At 58.2% G+C, this 25,903-nt stretch overlaps 3 protein-coding genes across 3 annotated transcripts; 1 reads left to right on the top strand and 2 right to left on the bottom strand.

Moving 5' to 3' along the window:
* Positions 1-1,222: 1,222 nt before the first annotated feature.
* On the bottom strand, positions 1,223-2,721 carry GDPGP1 (GDP-D-glucose phosphorylase 1). The gene is made up of 2 exons (XM_063142279.1): positions 2,625-2,721; positions 1,223-2,539 (listed from the first exon to the last, which is right to left on the bottom strand). Exons 1-2 carry the CDS (start codon positions 2,711-2,713, stop codon positions 1,369-1,371), a joined length of 1,260 nt encoding a protein of 419 aa, XP_062998349.1. The 5' UTR covers positions 2,714-2,721; the 3' UTR covers positions 1,223-1,368.
* Positions 2,722-2,874: 153 nt separating this feature from the next.
* On the top strand, positions 2,875-8,274 carry CIB1 (calcium and integrin binding 1). Its single transcript, XM_063142395.1, has 7 exons — positions 2,875-2,977; positions 3,461-3,495; positions 4,480-4,582; positions 5,231-5,384; positions 6,294-6,412; positions 6,533-6,621; positions 7,653-8,274. Exons 1-7 carry the CDS (start codon positions 2,927-2,929, stop codon positions 7,672-7,674), a joined length of 573 nt encoding a protein of 190 aa, XP_062998465.1. The 5' UTR covers positions 2,875-2,926; the 3' UTR covers positions 7,675-8,274.
* Positions 8,275-9,415: 1,141 nt separating this feature from the next.
* SEMA4B (semaphorin 4B) lies at positions 9,416-25,267 on the bottom strand. The gene is made up of 14 exons (XM_063142765.1): positions 25,005-25,267; positions 20,148-20,308; positions 18,874-18,936; positions 18,609-18,707; positions 17,331-17,442; positions 16,964-17,080; positions 15,454-15,611; positions 13,843-14,021; positions 13,525-13,675; positions 13,080-13,290; positions 11,900-12,015; positions 11,087-11,256; positions 10,897-10,976; positions 9,416-10,702 (listed from the first exon to the last, which is right to left on the bottom strand). Exons 1-14 carry the CDS (start codon positions 25,096-25,098, stop codon positions 9,951-9,953), a joined length of 2,463 nt encoding a protein of 820 aa, XP_062998835.1. The 5' UTR covers positions 25,099-25,267; the 3' UTR covers positions 9,416-9,950.
* Between the last annotated feature and the right edge of the window lie 636 nt (positions 25,268-25,903).

Here is a 25,903-nt window from a genome sequence, read left to right as displayed (position 1 = left end):
ATTTCCTTTCCTTTCCCCCCTCCTCCTCCTCCCTCCCAATCCCCTTTCCTTTTGTGTCATGTCTTTTAGATTGTAAGCCTCTGGGCAGGGACTGTCAAGAAATACTTTTGTAAGCCACCGTGAGAGCCTTTTTTGGCTGAATGGCGGCATAAAAATCCTTAAATAAAATAAATAAATAAATAAATACCCTCCCCCTCAAAGGCTGCGTTTGCAGCTTGGGGATGCTCCTGGATCCATCACTCCAGATGGATGCAATGGCCAGAAGTGCCTACTATCAGCTTTGGCTGATACACCAGCTGCACCCCTTTCCTAGAGTTGGAAGACCTAAAGACAGCAGTAGCGCACGTGCTGGTAACCTCTAGGCTTGACTTCTGCAATACACTCTACATAGGGCTACCTTTGTGCCTAGTCCGGAAACTTCAACTAGTTCAAAATCTGGCAGCCAGGTTGGTCACCAGTACACCTGGGGGATGACGACGACCATATTACACCAATTTTAAAATCACTTCACTGGCTGCCAATTAGTTTCCGGGTGAAGTATAAAGTGTTGGTTATCACCTTTAAAGCCTTACACGGTTTGGGTCAAGGTTAACTTGGGGATCACCTTCTCCCATACAATCTGCCCCGTACACTCAAGTCCTCTGGGAAGAATTTCCAGCCAAAACCAGATTGACAACTGTTACCCAGAGGACCTTTTCTTCTGCCGCTCCTAGACTGTGGAATGGCTTGCCGGAAGAGATTCTTTCTGAATGATTTATATTTTTTCTGAATATAAAAAAGCTATAAAGACTGATCTCTTCTGGCAAGCCTACCCAGTCTGGCTGTTATTTAACAATGTATTGCTTTTATATGTTTTAATTAGTTTTATGTATTTTATATCATTTTTGTATTTTGTTGTTCCCAGCCTCGATCCAGAGGAAGAGGTGAGTAAGAAATAAATATTATGATTATGATTATTATACAGGCCCAACTTGGCAATGGTGGTACCAGTAGCTGGGACACTGACTCAAAAGGAGTATGGCTCTCCCTTGTAGAAATGAAGCTCTGCTATTTATTTACATTTGTATACTGCTCCACACTGGGTATGTTACTCCATCAGAAGCTTCTGCACTAAATTCAGGTTCCTCTCTAAGCCCCCTGGATGGGTAAGCATTTTTAAAGAAATGTTTCCAGAGGCTTCTATCTTTCCTTACCAGTTATGACCCCAATGAACAATGACTAGTCCAGTTGACCTTGTGCTTTATTGGCCAGCAATCTTGCATGTCCTCCCACCATGAGTGGGAGGCCTTTCTTGCCCTGCAAAGAACAAACTAGCAAAGAGGTACAAATTCTCAGCATATCTAAAATGGGACAATCACTTTTGGGATGCTACCCTTTGAGGAGGTCCACTAGCTCACATTGTAGTTTGGCAAACTGAAAGTCTGAGAGGAGGTATTTCTGAATTGTGTGAATAGCTGATGCCTCTGTGAGGCCCTCAAAATCTTTGGCAGTTTTGATGGGCAGGTGGCCTGCCAGCTCACAGAGGGCTACATTGAATGCAGACTCTTCTTTGATACCAAAGCAGGCTTTCCTAGCCCAGACAATGATCCGGATCCCAGGCCGAGCTCCTGAGCGAATGGGTCCCCTGGGTGTAGCACCCCGGGTTATAAACAGGTTGTGTGCAATCTCCTTCTTTACCAGGTAGTTGGTAACTTGGCCAATTTGGTGTGTCAACTTCTCTAACTGCTGCCCATCACTGTAGAAGAGGAAGCCGGGAGCTGGGACCCCCTGCAGTAGATAGAAGTTTGCTTCAGGCAAAAGGGGCATGCAGGGGGCAGATTCAACCAGCAGCTCCCAGTCCAGATAATAACCATGCAGATGCAAGTGATTGACAGAGGCAAAAGCCCCAAGGCTGTTGAAACCAATGCGGAATCCAGGATGGGCACTGAGGAGCAGGGCATCCAGGCCAAAGTGAAGGACCTCCGGTGTGAGGATCTGGGGCAACGAGAGTGCAGGTTCGGGGATCAGAAGGCTGTGTCCAAACTGCAGAGGGCTGATGTTAATCACTACGAGGATAAAGGGAGCACCTTCCATTGAGGGAGTGCAGCTCCTGGTCATGCAGAAAAGAATCTCCTCGGGTTGGATCCTACAGAAATTGAACTGCTGAGGGTCAAATCTCTGTTGGACACTTTGGATCTCCTGGGGTCTTCTTCTCTCCACCCCCCTTTGGATATTGAGCTGGGCCACAAACCCTACCGTCCCTGGCAGGATCCGGGTCTGTAGCTCCCCCAAGTGGTAGCGGAAGAGCCCCCTATTCAGTCTGTCCTTCCAGCCCAACTGCAGGGCTCTGTCAAAGCGGGACAGGGGGCCCCTGGCCAGTCCACACAGGCCGTTTCCCTGCCACTCCGCTCCATGCAGCACAAAGTCCCCCTCATCATATACAAAGACTTCTGCAGAGGAGAGGGCAGGCCCGTCCTGTGATTGGGGGCTCAGTGGATCCTGGCTTGTAGTGCCCAGCCCCATTGCCATGCTGGAGACAGCTTGAGGTTCTGCTGCAGGCCTGAAATGGAACAGAATAAAGACGGGCAGAGGGTGCCCCAGAATAGCACCCCCCCCCCGCACACACACAAAAGAGTTGCTCCTACTTCTGAGTGCTTCCAGATGGAGGGCTCCAAATGCTGCCAATGCTCTGGGGTGCTTCCAGGCCAGGCTGTCGTTGCCCTGCCTCACGCATGGGGTGTTACAGGCCTCCAGATGTCGTCTTCTCCCATTTGTAACCCTCCCTTGTCGGTCTTTTACTTTCCCATGGAAAGTGCGTGCGCCGCCCCGCCGGCCCCGCCTGTCTCTTTAAGGGGCGGGGCCTCGTTGCCTGGCGACGGTGACGTCTGTGGTGGGGCGACGCGGAAGTTCCCGGAGTTGGCTGGAAGCTGGGTCGCTTCGCGCCGCCATGGGGGTCTCCGGCAGTCGCCTCCCCCGGGATCTGCTGGGAGAGTACCAGGTGCCCGGGGCGCTCAGCGGGGCTGGAGGGGTCTCGCCCTGGGCTCCGCGGAGCACTGGCGGCCCCGAGGCTGGCGGCGGCGGGGGGGGGGCACGGGGGTCCCCCCTCCCTCTCCCCGAGGACTAACCCTCCCCCTCCCTCTCCCTCTCCCCGAGGACTAACCCTCCCCCTCCCTCTCCCTCTCCCTCTCCCCGAGGACTAACCCTCCCCCTCCCTCTCCCTCTCCCTCTCCCCGAGGACTAACCCTCCCCCTCCCTCTCCCTCTCCCCGAGGACTAACCCTCCCCCTCCCTCTCCCTCCCCCCGAGGACTAACCCTCCCCCTCCCTCTCCCTCTCCCTCTCCCCGAGGACTAACCCTCCCCCTCCCTCTCCCTCTCCCCGAGGACTAACCCTCCCCCTCCCTCTCCCTCCCCCCGAGGACTAATCCTCCCCCTCCCTCTACCTCCCCCCCCCCGAGGACTAACCCTCCCCCCTCTTTCCTAGGAGCTGACCTTCCTGAGCAAACAGGAGATCCTGCTGTGAGTATCCTGGAGGGCGAGCTGGTCCAGCGCGCAGGTAGCCACGGGGCTTGTGCTGGACAGCGAGGGCGACGAGGCCTTGGCTGTCGGGCAGGTCGCCTGCAGCGGAGGAGAGCAGCCCCGCCCGTCTCCATGAGGTTCCGGGTATGGGTCCTCCCCCGTGGGCATGGAGCCCCGAGTGCCTCAGGGAGCGCCAGGGGCAAGAGGCCACCCAGAGCCGCCTGTGTGCTCAACCTGGGGCACCTCTGTGCAGCCTTCTGCCTGGGGAGGGTGGAGGAGCAGGTGCGGTGTGGGGCAGAGAAGTCGCGGGCAGGGCAAAGCAAGGCAGGCCGGGCCCAAGGCACAGAGGGCAGCTACGAGGCAGGGTTGCTTGGTGGACTGCCAAGGCCTCTGTGACGTCTATGCAAACCTCTCTTTTGCTGCCACCACCCTATTCGTCTTCTACAAGAATGAGAGAATCATAAACCCTCTTTTAATTACTTGTTTGAGTGTGAGTGTGTATTTACCAACTCAGTAAATGACTGAGCAGATGTGCTTTATTCATAAAGTAAAAGATGTTAAAAAGACACTTTACGTTTAAGTTGTACACATTAATCTACCTCCCTCCGCCTCCCAGGGAATACTGACCACCTTCAAATCCTATAACCCCACTTTCCTAATCCTATTCTGAAACAAGCCTCTCATAAACCCAACTCACTACAACCCTTGCTAACTCCCAACCCTGACTAACTCTTAACTGCCAATCTGTCTCTCACTTCCTGCTTCCTTTCTCTCTCTCTCTCTCCACATCTCACCATTCTAACTCGCCACTCCCACTTACTTACTATTTCCTGAAAAGAAAAGAATTGTCCGCAGCAAACCTAAACCTTAAACCACATGCTTAAATATACAAGTACACCCTGTTGCTCCACCCTAGGATGGTGGCACCAGCTGTGTGGCGAATTCTTCCAGGCCAGAAAGTGCCACTGTTAGTTTGTTTTCCAGGGCTCACAGACGGTTCAGTGAACTTCTGTCCAAGGAGGCGCGGGACCAGGCTTTCATGGCAAGGGTCGCCAAGAGCAAGATCCTCACGCTCCCGGAGCTGCGGGTATGTGGGGCTTGGGAGGGTTGCCTTGGGACCTGGCAGAGGTGGGGGTAGCCCAGAGGCATTGGGTAGGCTCTGGCAGTGGTGTATAATCCCATGAGTTTTGTGAACCGCCCAGAGAGCTTCGGCTATGGGGTGGTATATAAATGTAATAAATAAATAAATAATAAATAAATTGGGTTGCGTCTGATGAGATTTCCTTGGGAATGACTTGTGGCCTGCTTGGGTTGGATCCCATATAGAGCTGTAGGTCCAGCTTGCTGTTAGGGATTTAACCTAATGCAAGGGTTGGCAAGTTGGCACCTCCAATGTTTTGGACTACAACTCCCATCAGGTACAGCTAGTGGCTATGGTAAGATGATGGGAGTTGCAGAGGGCAACTTCTAGAGGGCATCAGGTGGCTTGCCTGACCCTTAGCCCAACCGTTTCCTTTTTCTTTTTGACTGCTGATCGTTGCCAAATACAGAAGTGTACTTTAATTGACATAAGAGCACGAAATGGTGATCTTGGGCATCTGGTGTGAAATTCCAAGTAGGGTCTTAACACTTTGAGTCCCCTGTTAATAGTTAATGGTGGAGGTTCAGCTTTATTTCCTGCAGCAACAGGGCTCCCCCTTTTTCCTGGCCTTACGGTTCTTCCTTGTGACCCCAGGCAAACCCCTTCCGGCACCGGATCTGCCGTGTCTTCTCTACAGCTGAGGATGGAGGGGGAAGCATGTCCTTTGAGGATTTTCTTGACATGCTGAGCGTCTTTAGCGACTCTGCTACACCAGAGATCAAATCACACTATGCCTTCCGCATCTTTGGTGAGTGTCAGCCTGTGTGTGTGAGAGAGACACTGAGAGAAAGGAGCATCTTGCCAGATGACAGCCTCTGGGCAGGGATTATATTGGGCGATATTGCATCTGCCATTTCACCCTTCCCTCTGAAAAACGTAGGGGTCATCCAGGGACGTTGAGTATGTGATTCTTTGCCTAAATAAGTGACGACGGCAGTGGCTTCGATGGCTTTTTAAAAGCCAGTGAACGGCAGAGAAATGGCAACTCTCTGCGGTGAGCAGTGGAAGCCTGTGTTTGGAGGCAAATGCCCTGATATTGTTGGTCTCAACTCTCATCACCCACGAGTGTTGGCCATACTGTGTGGGGCTGGTAGGCTTTGAAGTCCAACAACATCTGGAAGGCCGCCGGCCAGGTCCCCAGCTCTGGACTTGGTGGCTTTGACTGAGAGGAAGCGGAGGCCCCTGGAGCCGGCCTGGCTGCTGCTGTACCCTCCAGGTTGTCCTGGCCCTGGTGCTGCTCTGGCCATGGAGAAGGCCTCTGACCCAAGCAGGTCTCTGGGCTTAATGTTGTGCCTGTGTGAACAGTAAATTCAGTTCAACCAATTCTCCGAACTCTCACCTGCGGAATTCCAGTGAAGATGGAACAGAAGGACAGGGTTCTTCCTCTTCAAAGCCCTAACCCATACCCTCAGCTACTTCGTCCCTTCCAGGCATCCCTCACCCTGAAAGCAGAGCAATGCAGAAGCCTAGCACTCCCCTCCTATATCTGCTGAACAAGGCTGAAATATGGTGGGGAAGGGGCCATGCTCCTTTGCAAGGAGGGCCAGGACAGAGGTGAAGCACCCCCTCCTAAAGCGCCTCTGCAGGAGTACATCGTGCTTTGTAGCTCAGCGAGCGTTGTGTGATGGCAGGTTCTCTTCCTGCTCCCTCCTGCTAGATTTTGATGATGATGGAACTCTAGACAAGAAAGATTTGGAGAACCTGGTAAACTGCCTGACTGGGGAAGGAGAAGACAGCAGGTTGAACTCCGTGGAGATGGACCAGCTCATCCAGAACGTGAGTGCGGAGGGCGAAAGGATGCCCCATCACATCTGTCGCTCATGATGCTGGGCAGGGCAGTAGGGAAGGCTGGAGCTGGTCTCGCCCTTGACCAACAAGGCTCCTTCATATCTGCAGATCTTAGAGGAGTCGGATATAGACAAAGATGGGACCATCAACCTGTCTGAATTCCAGCACATAATTTCCCGGTCACCGGACTTCACCAGGTACGTTTTGCCCTCTTCTCTGTCTCGCCTTGGGTTGGGCTGAGCGGATGGATGGCTTGCTCCCTGGTTCACCTAGTCCCCACCCCTTCCCTGTGGAGGGGACATGCATGTACTCCAGGAGCTTGTTTCAGCAGTATGAACCAGTGAGGGCCAATAAACTGAAGCTGAATCCTGGTGAGATAGAAGCCCTGTGGGTGTCTCCCGAGTCTGTCTGGGAGAGAGGCTCATTGCCTGTTCCGCATGGCATTGCGCTCCCTCAGAAAGATCAGGGTCGCAGTTTGGGGGCACTGTTAGATCCATCTCTGTCACTGGAAGCTCAAGTGGCTGCTACAGCGCAAGAGTGCTTTTTACCAGCTTCACCTGGTTTGCCAGCTACAGCTTCTCCTGGACAGGGACAGCTTGGCATTAGTATCCTCAAGAAGGGATGACTGCAAAGTGCTCTATGTGGAGCCGCCCTGAAAGCTGCTCCGGAAGCTGGAGCTAGTGCAGAACGCTGCAGCTCTGCTGTTGTCTGGAGCTGCCCCTTTCCAGCATGTAACTCCTCTGCTGAGGGAACTGCACTGGCTGCCTATTCGCTACCGGGCCAGGTTGAAGGTTCTTGTACTAGTGTACAAAGCCCTAAACAACTTGGGACCAGGATACCTGAGAGAGCGCCTTCTCGCCTATCAGCTTGCCTGGTCACTGAGGGCATCCGAGGGCACGCCCCTGGTGGTTCCACATAGACCTATCATGGATTGGTGTCCACTGGGGGAAGAGCCTTCAGTGTGGTGGCCCCCCTCCTATGGAATTCCCTGCCTCTGGAGGTCAGGCAGGCGCCAACTTTGTATTCCTTCAGCGCCTCCTGAAAATCTTGTTGTTCCAGGAAGCCTTCCCTTAATGACCAGCCGCTGTTTATTTTGCACTTTGTTTCTTTTAAAATGTACTTTTAATGTGTTTTTATTCTACTTTATTTTGTCCACCACTCCAAAATTCTGAATGAGGAGCAGCATATAAATATTGTAAATAAATAAACATCCCTCTTTCTTTTCCAGTTCCTTCAAAATTGTGCTCTGATTCCCTCCCAAGTCTTCCTCTCCCTCTGTGCAAAGACGACAGACCCTCCTTTTTCTAGCCAAAGTAGACAGCTGCGTCCAAAGGAAACCAGCATTCCATCCAACCCTCCTGCAGCTCACGGGTGTTGGCCCTGCCAAGTCTTTGGTCTTCATTTTTCCACAGCCACCATTTCTGCCGAGAAGGGAGTGGAGTGAGGAATGACTGGCTGTGTCACTTGCAGTGGGAAGTTACACTTCCAGGAGCTTTCTGTCCTCCGTGTGGCCTTCCCACTTGCCACTCTGGGCCACTGGCTGCTGGAAGCCCAGCGCTGCCGTGGCAGCAGAGCCAGGCTGGAGCGTCAAGGGTTTCTGTGCCTTTGCAGCCGCCTTGGAGCTGGCTGTGGCCTTGCACCACCTCCTTTGTGGCCTGGAGATGGGCTGTGCCTCCAGCCACGCACTCCCCTGGCGAGAGGAGAGGGGAGCCCTGCCTGACTTCTTGAGGGCTCCGAGTCCTTGGGTGAGCTGGGAGAGGGGCTGCCCTGCCCGCTTTTGAAAGCCTTTCCCGAGACCTCGCTCGGCCATGTTTGGCTTCTACACTCCTAATAAAATCCAGTTGCTGGAATCCTGCTGCTCTCCGTGGCGTTTATTTCTTCCTGCGACGGAGCTCCCAGGCCGGCACCCTCCCTCTCTTCCCCGCCCCCCCCGCCCCATGGTCTGGAGCTGGCGTGGGGCACCCTTGTCCACCAAAGGGCCTGTGTGCCAGTGGTGGGTGTGGCCAAATGTAAAAGGGGCGGGGCCCAAAACCCAACAGGTGGTGGCAGCTTAAAACTCTTAATACTGCATATAATGAAGCCTTTTAGAATGGGGGCGGGGGAGGGGCTGCACAAAACCTGGGAAGCCACCCTGGAGGGGGAGGGCCCAGAGAGAGCAAGCGGGGAGGAGTTTAGCCCTCTGACAACAAAGATGTCTCCAATGGACTATGGGAAGGGGTGGGAGAAGCCACGCTGGAGCGAGCCCGCTCTGCAGCCTCCTCTGCTACTGCCAGGACTCTGTTTTGAGCAGGGCGGGAGGGTGTCCGTGTCCTGGCAGGGCTGGAGCTCAGAGCAGCTGAAGCACCCCTACTTGTGCCTGCTGCTCTTGGAACTTCCACTGTTCAGAAGCCTAAAGCAGGGATGGGGAATCTCCGGCCCGGGGGCCGAATCTGGCCTGCCAGGTGGAGCCCCACCCATTAGAGGAGCAGGGAGAGGCCTTCCCGCTGTCCTCTTCAACAGTGACTCCGGAGGAAGCAGGGCAGAGCTGGATATGGTGGATCCCCTCTGAAGTGGGACTCCCCAGGGATGGATGAAAAGATGTCAGCCTCATGCAGGTGCCAAAGGACACGTATCAAATTTATGTAAAAGTACACACAACTGCCACAATGTTTGGGCAAATACACTTGTGGGCCAGCAGTACTGTTGCCACGGCAATTTGCTCAGGCACCTCCTTGGCCCAGACAGGAGACAGCTCGGTGCTGGAGCCCGGGCAGAATTCACAGTGGCAGCCATTCAGCACAGACATGCCTTCCCAACCTTCTGTTTCCTTTGTCTGTGGATGTTAGATATTACGAGAGCCCCCTCCCCTGGCTTTCCCACCCCCATGCACAAAACACAGTGGCCCTAGCTCTAAATACCCCTTGTCTCTCCCCAGTAACAGTTTCAGAGAAGCCAGACCAAGATGCCATACCCTAGCCACCCCACCCCACCCCACCCCTTCTCCAGGCACAGAATATCCCCAACAAAAGACTTTCCTTCCACACCCACACCCAACCTGCATGTGTGTCGTGCCTTGGCATACAGGTGTTCTCCTAGAAAGAAGGTGCAGTAACTAACTGGACAGCCTAAGGAAGTGGGAGCCCCGGTCCATGGACTTTGGCCCGTGGCCCTGGCCCGTGGACTTTGAAGAGGCCATGTGCGGCCTTCCCAGCTCTCCTGCTCCACTGGGCTCCTCCAAGCTGGAAGTACAGCCTCTTCCGGGGTGGGGTGGGGATGGGGTCTTCTACCCGGCTGGGCCCAGCCACACCGCCGGAGATCCCCTCCTCCTCCAAGGGAAAGGATGCCCACTCTTCACCCTGTGGGACCTGCCCTTGTGCACATCTGTAGCCCAGAGGCAGAGCTCCTGACCAGACTCCTCCATATTGCAGGCTTGGGCACTGCCATCTGAGACCGTCCTAATGATGGGAGGCACTGGGAACCCCAAGCCCGGTTCCGAGGAAGGCTCAGCACAGCAGGGTCTGTTGGCACAATGGGCTCTACTAGCTCTTCATACAACCGAGTCCCGGATCTCGGAGCCGAGCCGCACGCGGGGCCGCTGGGAAGGAGCCGAGACCTCCACGATGCTGTCGTGAAGGCTGAGCGGTCGCCGGCTGGACTCCGACAAGGCCACGCTGGGGTGGGCTGGGGCGTCCTGCAGAGGGCTGTCCTTGAGTGCCTGGTAGCCCTTGTGGTCCGGCAGGGCGCTGGGCATGCCGTTGAGGGGGAGGCTCTCTGCTGGCAGCCCGGCCTTCCGTGCCTTTTGGGGGCGGGGGCATCGGCTCCGCTCGAGGACGGCCTTCAGCGCATCACGGTGCCGGTGCAAGAGGAACAGGGTCAGCAGAGTTGTGGCGATGCCAAAGAGCACGCACACAGCCAGGAACTCGGTCCAATAAGTCTTGCCCTCCAGCAGTGCAGAAAGGCCACTGGCTGCCCCAGGCGAGGTGCTCCTGGACGTGCTGATGGTCTCGAGCGGGTCCTGGACCGCCGTGAGCCAGGCCGGCGGTGTCGGCTCCACTCTCACACAGTAGCTGGCCATCCGCTGCTGGAAGTGGCCTTCCTGAGACCAGCACTCGTAGTGCCCGGCTTGGTCCGGGCTGCCCACCAACACCACCTCCCCTTCCGGCAGCACAAGGAAAGAGGCATTGAGGGCGGCTCCGTTGCGCACCCAGCGTTGGGAGGCCATGTTGGAAAGCCGTGGGCAGGGCAGCGGCTTCATGGCATTGGGGTGCAGCACCACAAGCTGGCATTGGGCCTCATCCACTGAAGGGGGAGAACGTGCAGCAGATCAGGCTGTGGCTCTCACGAGGCCAGGATCGCTCAAGAGCCACCGAGGCCCACGGGCAGGAGGCAAGGCAGAGAAGCAGCCGCTCCCCTTCTGACCCCTGAGTGGGTGCTCGAAATCCCTTTCTTTCCTAGAGCATTCAAAAGCCCCCCCCTGCCCCCCCGCTCTTTACCTCTTGAGTGGCTGAGCTCCACGTGGCTGGTCCGACACAACCGCAGTGCGTCGCCCGCATCGACATCCTGGAGCCAGAGCCTGGTGGGAGATGCAGGCAACAGGGCTGAAGCCCGGGACTAGTGGGAAAGCGCAGCTGCAGCCGCAGCCGCCCTTCCAGGGGAAGGCAGCCCCCCTGGGGACGCACTCACGTGGCACGGGCCGGGCTCATGTGGCTCAGGGCAGAGGTCAGGCAGGCGTCTCCACTCCAGGCGCAGTATGGGTCCCGAGACAGGATGCACTCTCCACAGCTCTGGTACAGGCTGCAGTTGGCGACCGGCACTTGCACCAGCGCAGTGTAGGAGGCAGCGTAGAGGAGACCCTGCAGCGAGACGAGGAGAGGCTGGCCTGGGCGCCACTCCAGCAAGCCAGCAGCCCTGGCTCCAGCTGCCATTGTGGGCGGCTGCTGCTGCTGCTGCTGGGCTCCTGGGCAGGCCAATGGCCTTGGGCGTGTCTGCCCAGCCTCCCCGCTTCCCATGCAGGCCATTAGTAGGTGGGAGCCCTTCCCCGAAGCCCAGCAGCATGTGCAACACCTGGCTCTTCTGGGTTGCCCGCCAGCTGCAGGAAGGAGGCCCTGCGTTTGGCCTCCGAGCCAGGAAGGGGTTCCCTGGCCTCTCAACGCTCCATCTGGCTACCAAGGGTGTCTGCTTCCTGCTAACTAAGGCCAGACCTCGGCCTAGCACAGGGCTGAAGACAAGATCCTCCGTGCCCTTTTCAAGCAGAGCCCAGGTGTCCATGCAAGCTAAGAAAAACGTGGGGGAAGAAGCCATCAGGAACAGCTGCTTTGACGTCCTGGGACTGAGGTCTAATGAGAGGCACATAACAGTACAAGGAGCCCCCAGCCGGCGGCTTGACCCTCTAGTGGGGGCTTGTGCGCAGCTCACGCCTGGTGAACAATGGCCCACTCCCTGTCCTGAGAGAGATCCTGGCTGGAGTTGCCCAAGACGCTCCCCTCTCTGCCTTGCCTGGGTGGGGTCCAGCAGCAGCTCCAGGACAGGCTGCCTGGCAGGGAAGAGCTGGATCTCCTCAATGATCTGGACCTGCCGCCTTGCGATCACAGCCTTGTGCAGCCAGCCGTCATCTGCAATGCAGAAGGGGCAGCCAGTGATTTGGGCCTGTCCCCCTGCCTGCCTGCCTGCCCCACACGGGAGAACAGCACCAGCCTCTCCACCCTGGTCCAGTGCTGCCCACAGAGAACCGGCACGTGTGAGGCGGCCTGCAGGCCCCAGCCACCCTTGGGAATCCTCCGCCCCGCAGCTGCCGGCGGCTCAGTGGGAGCTGCCCAGGCACCCGTCTCGGCCAGGCCGGCCTTGGCCTCTGAGCACCCTCTAGGCAGGCGGAGTCTCACAAGAGCCTCAAAGGAGACCGGAAGCTGCATCAGGCCCAAGGCCGGCCTCAGGCAGCATTCAGGTCACTCCGGGGCCGAGCAGATGCCCCTGAGCAGCGGCAACCTCCCACTCAGGTTCCCAGCAGCTGGCACGCAGGGTTCTTCTCAGAAGCTGCCACAATTTTTAACCTAACTCAGTCTGTCCTTACAGGATCACAGTATGTTAATATTTAACATAGAAAATATTAAAGACAGCAGCAGCCAGATCAAATAAACCAGCATCCGAATAAAAGACTACCCAAATGGGGGACAGCATTTTGTCCAGAATAGAAGACGATCGCTTGACCACCTCAAGGGAGGCTGTGGCGTGTCCAAACACAACGGAGGCAGCGCCCTTGCTCTCGGCAGCCGCTGCCCCAGCCTCTGGGTGCTTCCAGACGAGCCTTTTAATGTGCAATGGTCGCAGTCCATGATGGCCGCTGCACGGGGTGTTCAGACATCTCCGTCATCCACTAGTCACCAGCCCGTGTTTTATCTCCCTTTCACCCATTTCCCCCCTCTTAATTGGGAAAATCCAGATCGGAAGCACAGAAGTGCAGGTGCTCCCTACCACCTTGCTCCGACAGGTGGGGGCTTTGGAGGGCACGTGTGCACCTCTGCAGTGACACTGATTGTCACTCCCACCTCCTCTGTTCACTCCCCAAATGCACCAGATGTGATCGTTTTGTACACCTTTAAAATACGATTCACCAAGACTCCAGAATGTCTTCTAGAGCCCAGGCTCTAGCCAGGGGATGCTTCCCAGCCCTGCCACCCACCTGTGCCCAAGAACAAGACGTCGTAGGCCTGGTGCAAACCCTGGACATGCTGCACACTGAGTTGCTGGTAGCGGGTGCGGCCCTGCCAGAGGAGTGCCTGGCTCCGTACCGCACTGCTCATCAGAAAGTGGTCCTTGAGGTAGTTGAGCACCCGGTCCGGCATCTGGAGCGAAGAGGCGATCTTCGTCTGCTGCATGTGGCTGCTGACGCACTGCGGAGGGATTGTAATGAAAGAACGGCCTTGAGGTGGGCCCAGCCGCTGGCTCCCCAAGAGCTCAGACAGAGGTCTTCGCCAGCCCTCTTACTTCCAAGCAAAAGCCTTGGAAATAACCCTAGGGCCGAAGAGGGGAAGGGCGAAGAGGTCCCCTCGCCTCAGTCCCAATGCAGGAAGGCCTTCCCGACCGAGCCCAGGCACGCGGTGCTGGAGCCTGTGCAAGCTACGTACTGCTCCTGGCCGGGGCTCTGGCACAGGGCGGGTGTCCGTGTACCACTGCTGTGTCTCCCGGTTGACTTCTTTGTAGAGCCCATTGAAGGCTTCCTTCACATCCGAGAGAGAGAATGCACATACTGCAGCACCCCCAGCGCCCTTCCTATCCCTGGGAGAGAGGAGCAGGAGATCAAGAGTGGGCAACCAGATATCCAGAGCAGGCGCGCGGCCCACCACCAGCCACACCCACAAGCTGACAGCTACTCTGCACTGGATGCCCTGCCCTGATGCCCCCCTCAGTCCCTACAGAGCACCCACCGCCCACTTCACGCTCACCACTGAGAGGTGAAGACCCCGTAGAAGACCGTCTCCCGCCCGGCCTCGCCTGGGGTCAACACAAACATGTCCTGCAGCACATTGAAGGGGAAGCCATCCTCTGGGTGGGAGCACAGCAGCTGGGCCTTCAGGAAGGTCGTCCACCGCCGCTGGAGCACACGCTCTCCCCCCACATCACCCTGACAGCGGGGAGAGAGAAGGGAGGGAGGGAGGATGAGTGGCCGCAGTCCCAACACTTGCTGACTTGCAACGCCCTGAATCCAGGATGAAGGAAAAGACTGGGAAGTCCACACAGGTTCAAGATAACACAGGTGTCTCCAGGTGTTTTCCATCCTTTAGTTCACCAAGGAAGGGTGCTTTTGTTTGCACTTGAACATGTCTGAAAGGGAAATCTGACCCCTGGAATCATTCGGGATAGGGCCAAAGTGTATGCAGAGTGACACCCTTCATCACTGAAAGCTGCATCACCCACAGTTGGAGCATGAAAGAGCAAAGATTCCAGGGCAGAGAGCATGTTTCTTTTTGGGTGGTGGTGGTGGGGAACCACTACCTAAATTGAAGCATCACCCCAATCCTGTCTGCGATTTCCTTTTGGCCCAACTAAAGCGCCTTCAGAGAGGATTTCCTCTCTGCCCCAGCCCTCTGGGGAGGAGTCAGCAAGGGAAAGCAGCTCAGGGGCCCCTCCCCAGCCCCCGAAGGGCAACCCGTGGGAGCACTGGGCAGCACACCTGCCACGGCCTTTCCTTTGCCTGGCCACCCGTCTCCTGGCTGCTGCCCCCGGCCTCCTGATCCTCACCCAAGGACAGGCGCTCCTCCGCGCCACCTCCCACCCACATTAGCACTGCAAGCGCCGCGTCCTTGAAAGGCCACTGCTGCACCAAGGCAAGGCTGCGTGTGGGCCATGAGCAGACACGGAGGACTTGGGCTGGAGGTGCAGGGAAGGTCACGCTGGAGAAACGGAGCCCCCGCCTTCTCTCTGCCTAAAGCAGGGGTGGCAAGCAAAAGGTAGGGTGGGATCTACAAGCAGATCTCTGGGTAATCTGTAGTAGATCCGCAAGGGTTTCTGACGCACAATGGCTTAACCGAAGCGACAATGAAGAAGGCCCTTTCTCCTTTCTTTCTGAACTACACTGTTCATTTCTAATTAACAAAGTTTGGGGGAGAAAACCAAGAGTGGATTTTGGGGGGAAGGAACTGTACGCTCACTGTATGGAAAACAGTTCTTGCACTGGCCATGGGTGCTCAGCACCATCCCCACCCCCGTTCCATAAGCCAAGGTGCATTCCTGTTCCCCTAAACCACGCTTTGGCCCCGGCTCTTGCTGGTAAGCCTGCACATCATGCAAGAATTGGAACCTAGTTCTCTCCTGAAAGGGTTTTCTTCTCTGGGGCATGAAGGCCATTTCTGGAGTGCCCTTCCAAGTCCAGGCCAGTCCTCTGTCCAGGCTGCCATCTGCTGCTGGCGCCCAGGGCAGGCTCCGGGCTGGCGAGCGAACAGACGTGACACAGGAACAGCTGGACACCAGGGGGCACCGCAGAGCCAGAGCAGGGGCGCAAAACGGGATGTGGGCAACTGGCAAAGGGCTTGTGCGGGGGGGGGGGGAACCCTCACCTTGCACACGCGTGCAATGCGTGACACAACGACGTTCTGAAAGAAGTCAAACTCCTTGCCACTTTCACTGAAGAAGAAGTAGATCTTGTCATCGTCTCTCTGGGGGCTGCTGGGTGGGAGGCTCTCACGCAGGTAGGCCGAACCCACAAAGAACGGGTCTGTGGCCACAGCAAGGACAGGCGGGTGAGAAGCTCCCTCCCTCCCTCTCTCTCCCTCCCTCCCCATCCATCCACCCAGATGGCGACCCCAGCCCAGATCAGCTGAAGGTGTTCCTGATGGAAGCCGCATAAGGACAGCAGAATCCCTTTGGTTTAAGGCTCTTCTAAATTCACTCATGCCCCCAGAGCACAGAAACAGGAAGCTGCAAGTTCTGTGTCATGTTCTGAGCAGCGAGCCCATTCTGCATGGTCACCCATTCGCCACAGACTCCGGGCGCCCTCTCTTCCCCTGGGTCTTTCCTCCCCAGTCCTCTTCCTCTCCTTCCAGCACAGGTGCGAGCGGCAGCCCCAGCCCTTCTCCTCTCCTAGCAGGCAGGCACGCACAGGTACACCCCAGGGGCATTTCTCCTTCTCGCACGCCACACCTGCAGCCAGGTTCTCCCCACCCCCTGTTCCATTTCTCACTCCCCCCCAACGGCCCACTGCATTCTTCCCTCACTGACTGGCTTTCGCTTCAGCCATTTTTCCACCAGAGAAGCCTCAATCGGCCTGTCAGACACGCGCTTGTCATACCTCACTCTTCCATTCTTTCCCATTTAAAGGGGGAACTATGAAACCTAACTTTAGTAATACTTTCACCAAGTCTGCAAAAGGAAGACCCCTGCAGGGACATTTGCTAAATTGGCAAAAAATAAAAAAAGAAAGGTGGTGGGCAAAAGTGGGGCTGGACATTGGGAACCAGCGCCAGACTCTGACACTTCAAGGCAAAGAATTTAAACCGCTGTCATTCATCCATCTTTTACGGATTTGGCCAACATTTATTTTATTTTTTCGAACAAATGGATATCCCACCCCTTAAGATATTTTTCCATGCAAGGCAGCCTATACGTAACTTTAACAATTTATAACAATATAAACACATCATCATTAAAATTAAACACATGATTGCAATAAACTTAAATGGGCAGCAACTTTAAAACATTGCTCAGAGTTCACAAACCACCATCACAGCAGCCCAAGTGAAATACTCAAAATTAGGAAGAGGCAACGGCCTGTAGTGGGAGAACGTGCCCCATCCCAACTGGGACAGTGCCCCACCAAGGAAGACTTCAATCCCTCGCCGTGTGGTCCCTCCCACCTGTCATCCTCGCCGGACAACGCACTTGGGGCTCATGACTCGCTAACACGAGGCTCCGTGCTCTCCGGAGCCACTCCTACAGCCCCAGTGTGGGCTGCCTGCCTGATCCCACCAAAGGCCTGAACTCCCCCCACAGCGGGCCTCCCTCTCCCCTGGCCCCGTTCCCCCCCCCCCACCATTGCAGCCCTCAGAACTGCCGCCCTTCTGCACATACCTTGCAGCCAGTTGAGGGAGTTTTCTGTCTTGATGGCTGGACGGCTGCCGTGACTTCGGAAGATGGTTGGCTCATTGCCCTGGAAGTTGCTTACTGTCCCGGTGTACAGTTCGCCATCTGCAAGGAAGCGTCCTGCTCAGGACTAGGGCAGGGCACTCGCGGAGCCGCCCCTAGATCCCCTGCTGGGCCGGGCGCCATTGGAGAGCCTTCCCTGCAGGTGGATGGCCTGCGTCCGAGGCCCAGGACGGGGCTCTCTCCAAAGGCCCCACCTCTCCTCCTGCTCCCGCCATGGCCAAATCCCTCCACTCTCTGGCCCCACAGGGTGAGGAGCCGCCCTTCCCACCACCCCAGGCGGGGAGCGCCTTACCAACAATGATGGCTGTGGACTTGTACTCAGGATCAAAGGGACAGCGTCCCTTGCCCTCCTCCAAGAGCAGCTTCCCAGAAACCTCTCGCTTCAAGCTGAAGTCTGGAATGTTCTGCAGGGAAGATCATGCAATGAGGGAGCTGGTGGCGTGTGTGATTTCGAAGGAGAAAGATGCTGGAGCTCACACCCTCTAGCCTGGAAGCCTTTCCTACTAATCCCAAACATTAGGGGCTGGCTGAGGAAGAAACTCTGCCTATGCTCAGAGGACCTCCTTTCCTTCACAGTGTGAGTGGCGGTATGGTATGCCTCTGCACCCTAGGGTGCTCTTGCCCTCATGTCCTCCTTGCGGGTCTCCCACCAGCAGCTAGTTGGCCGCTGTGCGAACAGAGTGCTGTGCTGGACTCGACGGACCTGTGGCTCTGCTCATGGGCTGGGACAGGGGGGCAGGCCCCAAAGCCAAGCCTAGCCCACCTGGCCTCCCAGCTGAGGCCTCCAGGGTTCCCCAGAAGGCCCCACCTCCTTTCTTCCAACCACGGATGGTTTGGTGGCTTCCTGGCTGGCGTCGACGCAGGGTTTCACCCCGTCCGAACAGGCCGAGCTCCTGGCAGAAAGAGCTTGAAGCGAGCGAGAGCAGGTGGGTCTCTCAGCCCCGCCCCTTTTGCCTTTGGCTCCGCCCACCCCTGGACCGTGGCCTCCTGGAAACGGGCCCTTGGGCTGGAAGAGGGGCCGCAGCCATTCCAGGGGCTGAGCCCCAACCCCCCATCAGACTGAGCCACTGGGGAGCGTTGTGGTTTCCCAGTCTCTCTCTATCCCCCCTCTCCTCCTCTCGGGGAGCCCTGCTCCATGAGGAGGATCCCTGCGCAGCCACAGAGCTGCCAGGAACGCATCCTGCCCGGGGTTCCCAGGCTGAATGTGGAGCGGGGGCGTGGCGCTGTGCATTGACATGGCAGCAAAGGTGTGGCCGCTGCTCCCCGGAATGCGGGACTCAGCCCAAGTCCCCCCGCAGCGAGCAGCTCTGGGCTTCCTTTGGGAGGGTGTGAAGAGCTCAGCAGTGGCCCAGCCTGTCCAGGGAGGCTTGGAACCTCCTTGTGAGGCAGACATCGCCCCTGCGGACGCTTCAAGCCGAAGTTGAGGGGTCTGGGCTGCCCTGCTTCAGGGGTGGGTGGGTGGGGCTGGGGGCTGAGCTTGAAGACCCAACCCAAGCGCTTCCTGGTTCTCCTAGAAGACAAGAGCAAGTGCTGAGGTCCTGGACCACCAGATGCCCTCCCGAGTCCTCACAATGTAGGTGCAGGTGGGACTGAAGGCGCTGGTCCCGCAGGTGTACAGGTGGGTGTCATTCAGCTGCAGCAGAATCTTGATGTAGTTGTGGCAGTCTCTCTGCAAGAGGCGGAGAGCATGTCAGGCACTGTCCAACTCCCAAGGACCCACCCTCCTGCTGGCCTCAGGGCCTGCCACACATGGATGGGTCCCAGCAGCAGGTGGAGCCAACCTGGCCCGGACCAGCAGCTCAGGAGGAGGGAGGGAGGGAGGGGCAGGTGCTCACCTGGGCATCCTTGCCTTTGAAGATGCACTGCCGCTTCTTCTCCTCCTCAGCACCCCACAGCAGCTGCAGGAGAGGGGGAGTCACTTAGTGGGGGGCTGGGGGCAGCAATCACACGGCCCCCCTCTGTACGGGGGCAGCTCCCAGCCTGGCATTTTAGCAAGCATCACCTGCCCTACAGGGAGGCGGATGGGCAATGGCGCGTCTGCAGCCCTTCAGCTGCCTGGGAGCTCTGCTAGGGCCTCTCCCCCTCGCAGTGGGCCTGCTTCTTGCCCTTCTAGCAGCTGCTCACCCACCATGCCATGCCACTGGCTGCAGAGATGCCAGTCCAGTTATACCCCTGCCGGGGCTGGATATGGGCTAGGAAGGAAGCCATCTCCGGCCCTCAAGGCAACCCAAATTCTACCCCAAGGAAGGCGAAATGCTAGAACCTACAGGGCATTTTCCGTCTGTTTCCACCTCCCAGGGGTGGCAGCAGCAGCAGGGCCAGGGAGAGAAAGGAGGTCCAGCCCAGGGCCACACAATTTCTGCCCAGCCCTCCTTTGACTGCTCATCCATGGCTGACCAGCATTTAAGCTGTTCTTCCCAGTCAAAGGCTAAACAGTTTTCCTTCAAAAGCCAAGATTCTCAGGCTGCTGGATTCTGAGCCTGAAACCAAACCCAGCACTTGTGCAATCAGGGATGTGCCACCCCTGACTCAGATTGGATAAACTGGGCCATTTCAATTTCCCATTTCTCCAGTCTTAAATGTGGTCCATCCTGACAATGAGACTTGTTTTTTTAAAGTTTGCATGAAAAGTCATAAGCATTTTTGTGCCCATTCCTCCTAAGTCCTGCATCTTTGCCTACCATATACAGACACATTTTTGTGTGAAGTTTTTGATTTGAGAACATCCATTAGAAATGTGGAGAACTGAGAGTTTTGAAGCACAACTGAGTTTTGGTTTGCATAGTGGTTTGAAGGTACAAAAATGGGTAAATTTGAATTAAAATGCGAAACTGAACAAATCCCCCCACCCCGGTTGCTGCTCTCAGACTAGGGACTCCTGGAGAGGAGAGGAGTGCTTGCCCTGCTGCCAATGCTGAGGGACTAGCTCCTTGACAGGTGCCCACCTGTGCTTGCCGTCCACACTGGATGCCGGGCCTTGCTGGCCTTATCGGACTGAGACCACCCTCTGGACAGAGCCAGCCATTAGTGCCACTGCTGAAAATGTTCACTGCACCTCTGGACCTGTCTGTGCGATGTGCAAAGTGAGCTACGGCTGCCCTGCACTTACATTCCGGTGCTGTGGCCCAGGGGAGAAGGAGCTGGTGTTGAGGGCAAGGAGCGTCTCACGGGCCCCCACATACAAGAGGCCGCCATCTGGGCTGAGCATCATTGTGGTGTAGTTGGTGATTCCGGGCATTTCAAAGTGGCTCAGCCGTCGGTGTGGAGAGCCTGGGGGTGCAACGGAAGGAGAAATGGCCGGTGAGTAGCCGTCCGGACTCGAGGGCCGCCCCATCCCGCCCTTCCGCAGTGTCCTGAGCATGCCAGGCTGCCGGACTCAGGCATTCCCTCCCTCTCTCCCATGGTGAGCTGGCCGTACCAGCAGAGGTCATGAGGGCCCACAGGTCCTTCCACTGGCACAGCCATGGCAGAGGACTCCCGCTGCCCAGGGCCTCTGTGGCACTGTCTCTACGACAGCCCTCCCTAGACAGGGGGGCTGCAGTGCTGCAGCAGCCCTGTCGAAGGAGGAAGGGTGGTGAATTTCGAAGGGGGCAAAAGGTCCCCATGATGAATGACTTCAGCATCGGTTGTGGTGGTGGGGGAGGCAGGCTGGACTACATGGCCTAATAGCCTCCCTCCAACTCCAGGACTCTATGGGGCTGCCTAGCATGGGCTGCTGCTTTTCAGGGTGTCACTATCCACCCGAGCCATGAAGTGGGGTGTGGCTGTGGGGCAAGCCCAGGTGGCCCCTGGGGACCCTAAGCCCCTTTGGTGTTTGTGAACGGGTGCCGGCGCGCCCCTGTGGGCGGAGCTGCCAGGACCCTGCAGGTGCAGCCCCCTGTGGGATGGGACCCTGCGCAGGCAAGGGAGGGGGGCTGTGAGTCACCCGGCCCGGCTCAGTGTGGCCACCTGGATTCTGAACTGGCACACCGCCCCGGCTTCTCAGGCACAGCCCTGAGTCCCGGGACCTCTCATTCTGGAAAGACAGCCAGAATTGGGATGTCCTGGCAATTGAGATAGCAGTGGGGCCCCAGCACCTGGCTAAGGCAACCACCTGGGTGATGCTTCCTAAGAGTTTGGCTGCAGAGCCTGGGAAATGCCTCAACGCTTGACTGTGAAGCCCAGCCCAAATGGCCTTGGGTGACCTTCCCTGCTACGTGACGCCAGGTCCGCCTGTTCCATTTGTGCGACGCAAGCCCGTGCCGGATCACTGCAGCCGGACCAGTTCCAGCCTGTTGCTGCGGCTTGCCAGGGCCGAAACACTCGCTCGGGCCTGCTTACGGGATGGCGGGAGCTGTCCAGCCCTGCCCAAGGGGTGAGCTCACCTGCTCGAAGCACCCTGGGGCAATGCCCTCCTCCCGCCTCAACTCACTCAGCCGCACACAAGGCCCTGAGCCCCATGGCATTCCTCGCCCGTCTTGCCACAGCTAACAACAATCTTATTGCAACCCTGTTTAGCGGAGCCAAGAAACGCCGTTGTCGGCACGCTTTACAGCTGAGCTGCTCTTATAATTGGGACATCCCTGCCAATACCGAATGGCCGGCTGGACGCTCTCACGGCTGATCCAGCATCACTGCATCCAAAGCACAGGCTTCAGGGGCTCAGCTCTCTCCAGCTGCATGAAGCTCTCCTGTTCCAGGCAGATCTCAAAGCAATGCAAGTCTCATCCAAGGCCCTAAAAGCCCCAACCAGGAGAAAATGCCTGAATCCAGTACAAATTGGACAGGTGAGACTGTCTTAACTTGAGTATGATGCCAATTGAACAGTGCCGTCCCTATGAATGGAACAAGAGAATGGTTCCCACAGTCAAGATGAAAATCAGTCTTGGTGACAAAAGCATGGGTGAGGAGCTCACAACGGCGGAAGCGACTCTGGGAACATCCATCGTTGGCAAGCCAGGGGCCCTGCTGCAAGGCCCCCAGCCGGCCAAGCCCAGAGGAGCCCTCTGCAGCGGAGGAGGAGGATGGAGATTCCACTGCAAATCCCACGCCCAAACACCGTGAAGGGTGACCTGAGGCACTCTGCCCGGGAGGTCTCATCCAGGCCTCCAAAGAGCCCCTTCTACCCCATCCCAAGCCCGCGTTGCTTCTCAATGCTCCTCTCACATCCCATGGCGCCAGCAGGCCAGGTGGGGGACTCTGAGTCATCGCTGTAGCTCCCACCTGGCCACCCTAAAATCCTTTCACTTGGGGTCTACTCAGGAGGAGGGTAAATTTCCCAGCTGCAACTGCTGAACCATGAAGACAGGTGGCTGACAGCAGGTACATAAGCCGAGTGGGGCACGAATTGCCCCTCCCCCGCCAGCTCTCTGTGGACAGGGTCACGCCCACTGATGTCAAGCACCCACCCACCCTCATTCCACCTTTCTCCCTGCTGAAAAGGGCCTGGAACTCTGTTCCTCTCTCAGCATGGAGAAAAGAGCTTGGCAATTTCCTCCTCTCATCCTTGCTTGTGTCGGGGGTCTGAAAGGAGGGACAAAGGCTGCCCCAGAGGCAGATCATCCAAGCCACGAATGTCCTGCTCTGAACCAGGATGCACCACACTGGATCAGCGGCCTTTGCTGCTGCTCTCGATGAGATTAGAAAGCCTCGGCCAACCAGCTTCTTAACAGGTGCCTCAGAAGGGCACATACACACAACCAAGAGACCCAGCATGCCCGAACGTGGCCGTTGGCGCAGTCCTTTGAACACACTCACAGTAATGATTACCACAGATATACCTGCCATCACTATCATCAGAGGAGAGGAATGTGAGATGCAGCATTATGATGGATCCACCTTCTTGTGGAAGCTGCAGGGAGGGCTGTGCAACCGGCTTGGGAGGGTTCCAACCAGGGTCCCCCTAGTTATGCTGGTTCTCCTTTGGGGAATAACTGCAATCCCAGTCAGCAGGCTGGGGAACACGGAGATCAGGGAGCACCCTTGCCTGGTTCAGCACAGGCTCACTGGTGCTTTAGGGCAGATGCACACAGGGGAGGAAAGCACCCCATTCTTTTGTGGCTTACTCCTTAATGGAACCAGAGGATTCTCTCCGGGGGGGGGGGGCGGCGCATTGTTTTGGAGGACACATTGGGCTGTACAGATACTCTGCAGTGTGTGATCACTGCTTCCCACGGGCAAGTTGTCACTTGACATTGCTGTCGTTGAGAGATGAGCACACATGTCCTCATCTGTTCCCCAAACCCACTGAACCTGTCCTCCTGCCGTATATGGAAACAGACTTCTCTGGGGCTGATGCATGGGCTTGCAAGGGCAAGCAGCTGCTGCCTCTGTCTCTCCACCCCTATGAGCTACTGAGATCCAAGGAACCAGGTGTGCCCAGCCGCACACAGCAGCTATGTTAGGTGGGTGTTCCATACTAGGGCTGCCCTTGTTCGGGGGTTCTTGGTCACGGAGCCCACGCCCAGCCAGCCAGCCAGCCAGCCAGCCCTGCTTCATAGCCAGCATGAAGGGAAGGATCTGATTTCAAGAGCATTCGAGACAGTGGGGAGGCTCCATCTGGCCCAGCCTAGTCAGCAAGCCCAGCCAGCCAAGCCCTGGCTGCCCACATTGTCCTGATGGGGCTTGGAGCGGCCCGGTTCTTCTTTCCCAGCTGGGTGGAGGGGAACAAGTTGCTCCAGGGCCCTGGAGGTCCCAGCTGGCCCAGCAGCTTCTTCCTCAGCAACACCATGCAGAACGCTGCTGCTAGCAAAGCGTGTTGGGGCAGGCCGGCTGCTTTCAGACAAACCTGTTGGACCGAGGGAGGGAGGGAGGGAAGGTGCTCCACTTCCCTGGACGTTTTCTGCCACAGGGTGCCTCAGACCAAGGGCGAGAGGTGGGGAGAAGGATGCTGGAGGTGGGGGGAGGAAGGCCCTTGACAACCAAACCTATCTGACCACCAGCCTGGCTGGCCAGAGCAGACCCTGCCGCAGAGGAGAGGAGAGGCACACTTCCAGAAACAGGCACGCAGCCGCCTCTCTGCACCCCACCCCCTGCGCCCAGCAACAGGTGGGGGAGGTAGCTGAGCCCTTCCCAAGCGCAGGCGAAGCGGTGGTGGCCACACGCACGGCCGCGATGCGGGGCTTCCTGCAAGGGGGAGGCCAGGAGCTGCCGGCCAGCTGGCCTCGAGCGAGGCTGCCAGCTCAGGATCGCCTCGTTTCCAGGGCTGCTGCACCGCCGACTCACCCTCCCCTCCCCAGGGCCGCCCAACTCCACCCAGCCAACTGCCCCTCCCGGCTCCAGAGGGCTTCCCCAAGGCAGCTCAGGAGGCGAGCCCCCCCCCCCAAGAAGTCCACTGGGCCGATTTGGGCTGCGGGGGAGGGGCCGGCCGTGGAGCCGAAACCAGCGAAGCTCTTGCCAGTTCCAGGCGCCCGACCCGATCCAGCACTCCCAAGGTGCGGCTGTTTTTGGGAAACAGGGCAGCCGGCCGCTCGCCCCCCTCGCCGGAGCCACGCTCCTGGAGCCCCTCCCGCCGGGCAAGGCGAGCTCCCCGGCCCTCCTCCAAGGCCTCTGGTGCCCACAGCAGGGGCCGCGGGAGGGGCGCGGCGGGCTGGCGGGCCGGCCGGCCTGCGCTAGCGCTTCACGGCGCGGTGCCGAGCACGCGGCCCTCGGACTGGCGCTGCGCAAGCAGCAGGCGGCGGCTCTCGGCGCTCTCTCCGGGGCCGCCTCCCCGGGTCCCGAGCTTCACGCGGAGGAGCAGACGCGCCAAAGGGCGCAGGCCGCTCCGCGGGCTCTCACGGCCCCCTCCGCCGCCGGCGCTCGGCCCAGCTCCTGCCCTCCTCGCCCCTGCGCGCAATCTCGAGCCGCCCGCCCCCTTTCGCCTTGCATCGGGGAGGGGGAGCCCGCCCCGTCCCCCATGGCAGGCAGGGGCGTCGGCTGGACAGCAGCCAGCCTCCGGGTGGGAGCCAGCCGCATCCCCGAGCGAGCCGCGCGGACTTCGCTCACCCACCGTAGCGCAGGCTCAGGCGCGGCACCGGCTCTTCGCACGCGGCCAGCTCCAGCAGCAGCAGCAGCAGCGCCGCCGCCGCGGTCCGGAGCCCCATCGCGTAGCAGGTCCGCTGAGAGCGTGGCCGGGGCAGCGGCGAGCCGCTAAGCTCTCTCGCTCGCTCGCTCGCTCGGCTGGGGCGAAGGTTCAAGTTGCAAAACTTCGCTGTGCCTCTAGCCGCTCCCTCCGCCCGCGTCGGCCGGCGCCTCCGCCTCCCTCCTGTGGGAGAGGCAGGTCCGGAGCTGAGCAGGAGCAGCGGGTGGCCAGCCAGGGCGGCGAGTCGCCGAGGCCCCGCCCGGAGCCTGCCAGCCCTGCCCTGCCCTGCCCTGCGTCGCGCGCCCGGACTCGCCGGCCCGCCTGCCTCTCTCCCTCCCTCCCTGCCGCTCCTTTCTGAGCAGCAGCAGCAGCAGCTCTCCCCAGCCGCTCCAATCTCCGGGGAGGGGAGGGCCCGGCCCGGCCCGGCCCCCCTGGCCCCAACCAGCGGCGATCCCGCCTTCTCCTCCTGAGCGGATATTTTCTGGTAGGAAATACGCGCAGGAAGCGGTGGGGAAATCCGATAGGGAAGGCGCAGTCGACCCCGTAAGAGCGCGTGCAGGAGGCCGAGCCGGGATGGCGGCACGAACGCACCCGCTTGAGCGGCCGTGACGGCGCCTTCCTCGCCTCGCCGCACAGGCCGGGCCTGCTCTGCTCTCTCCCGCTGGCTAGCAGGATCTGGGCCGCCTCCGGGGCACTTCCCCTCCCCCCTCAAGACTTCCTCCTAGGTGCCCTCATGTTGGTGGTGCCCCCCTTCTCCCCATGGCTCCTGGGAGCGGGGCTGAGCCAGTTTTCTCAGGGGCGCATGGGAAGGAAGTGGGGCGGGGGGA

The sequence above is a fragment of the Elgaria multicarinata genome, chromosome 16 (assembly GCF_023053635.1).
Source record: "Elgaria multicarinata webbii isolate HBS135686 ecotype San Diego chromosome 16, rElgMul1.1.pri, whole genome shotgun sequence".
NCBI lineage: Eukaryota > Metazoa > Chordata > Lepidosauria > Squamata > Anguidae > Elgaria > Elgaria multicarinata.
The sequence above is the reverse complement of the archived record's forward strand: the minus strand, read 5'-3'. Positions and strand labels throughout refer to the sequence as shown.

Excerpts from the sequence above, each read along its gene's own strand:
- GDPGP1 (XM_063142279.1), bottom strand. The coding sequence starts at position 2,713 with ATGCGTGAGGCAGGGCAACGACAGCCTGGCCTGGAAGCACCCCAGAGC. Across the intron at positions 2,540-2,624 it reads CCATCTGGAAGCACTCAGAA|GCCTGCAGCAGAACCTCAAG; the intron begins GTAGGAGCAACT and ends GTTCCATTTCAG.
- CIB1 (XM_063142395.1), top strand. The coding sequence starts at position 2,927 with ATGGGGGTCTCCGGCAGTCGCCTCCCCCGGGATCTGCTGGGAGAGTAC. Across the intron at positions 4,583-5,230 it reads TCACGCTCCCGGAGCTGCGG|GCAAACCCCTTCCGGCACCG; the intron begins GTATGTGGGGCT and ends TTGTGACCCCAG. Across the intron at positions 6,622-7,652 it reads CGGTCACCGGACTTCACCAG|TTCCTTCAAAATTGTGCTCT; the intron begins GTACGTTTTGCC and ends TTTCTTTTCCAG.
- SEMA4B (XM_063142765.1), bottom strand. The coding sequence starts at position 25,098 with ATGGGGCTCCGGACCGCGGCGGCGGCGCTGCTGCTGCTGCTGCTGGAG. Across the intron at positions 14,022-15,453 it reads GCATTGCACGCGTGTGCAAG|GGTGATGTGGGGGGAGAGCG; the intron begins GTGAGGGTTCCC and ends CCCCGCTGTCAG. Across the intron at positions 13,676-13,842 it reads GGGGTCTTCACCTCTCAGTG|GGATAGGAAGGGCGCTGGGG; the intron begins GTGAGCGTGAAG and ends CCTCTCTCCCAG.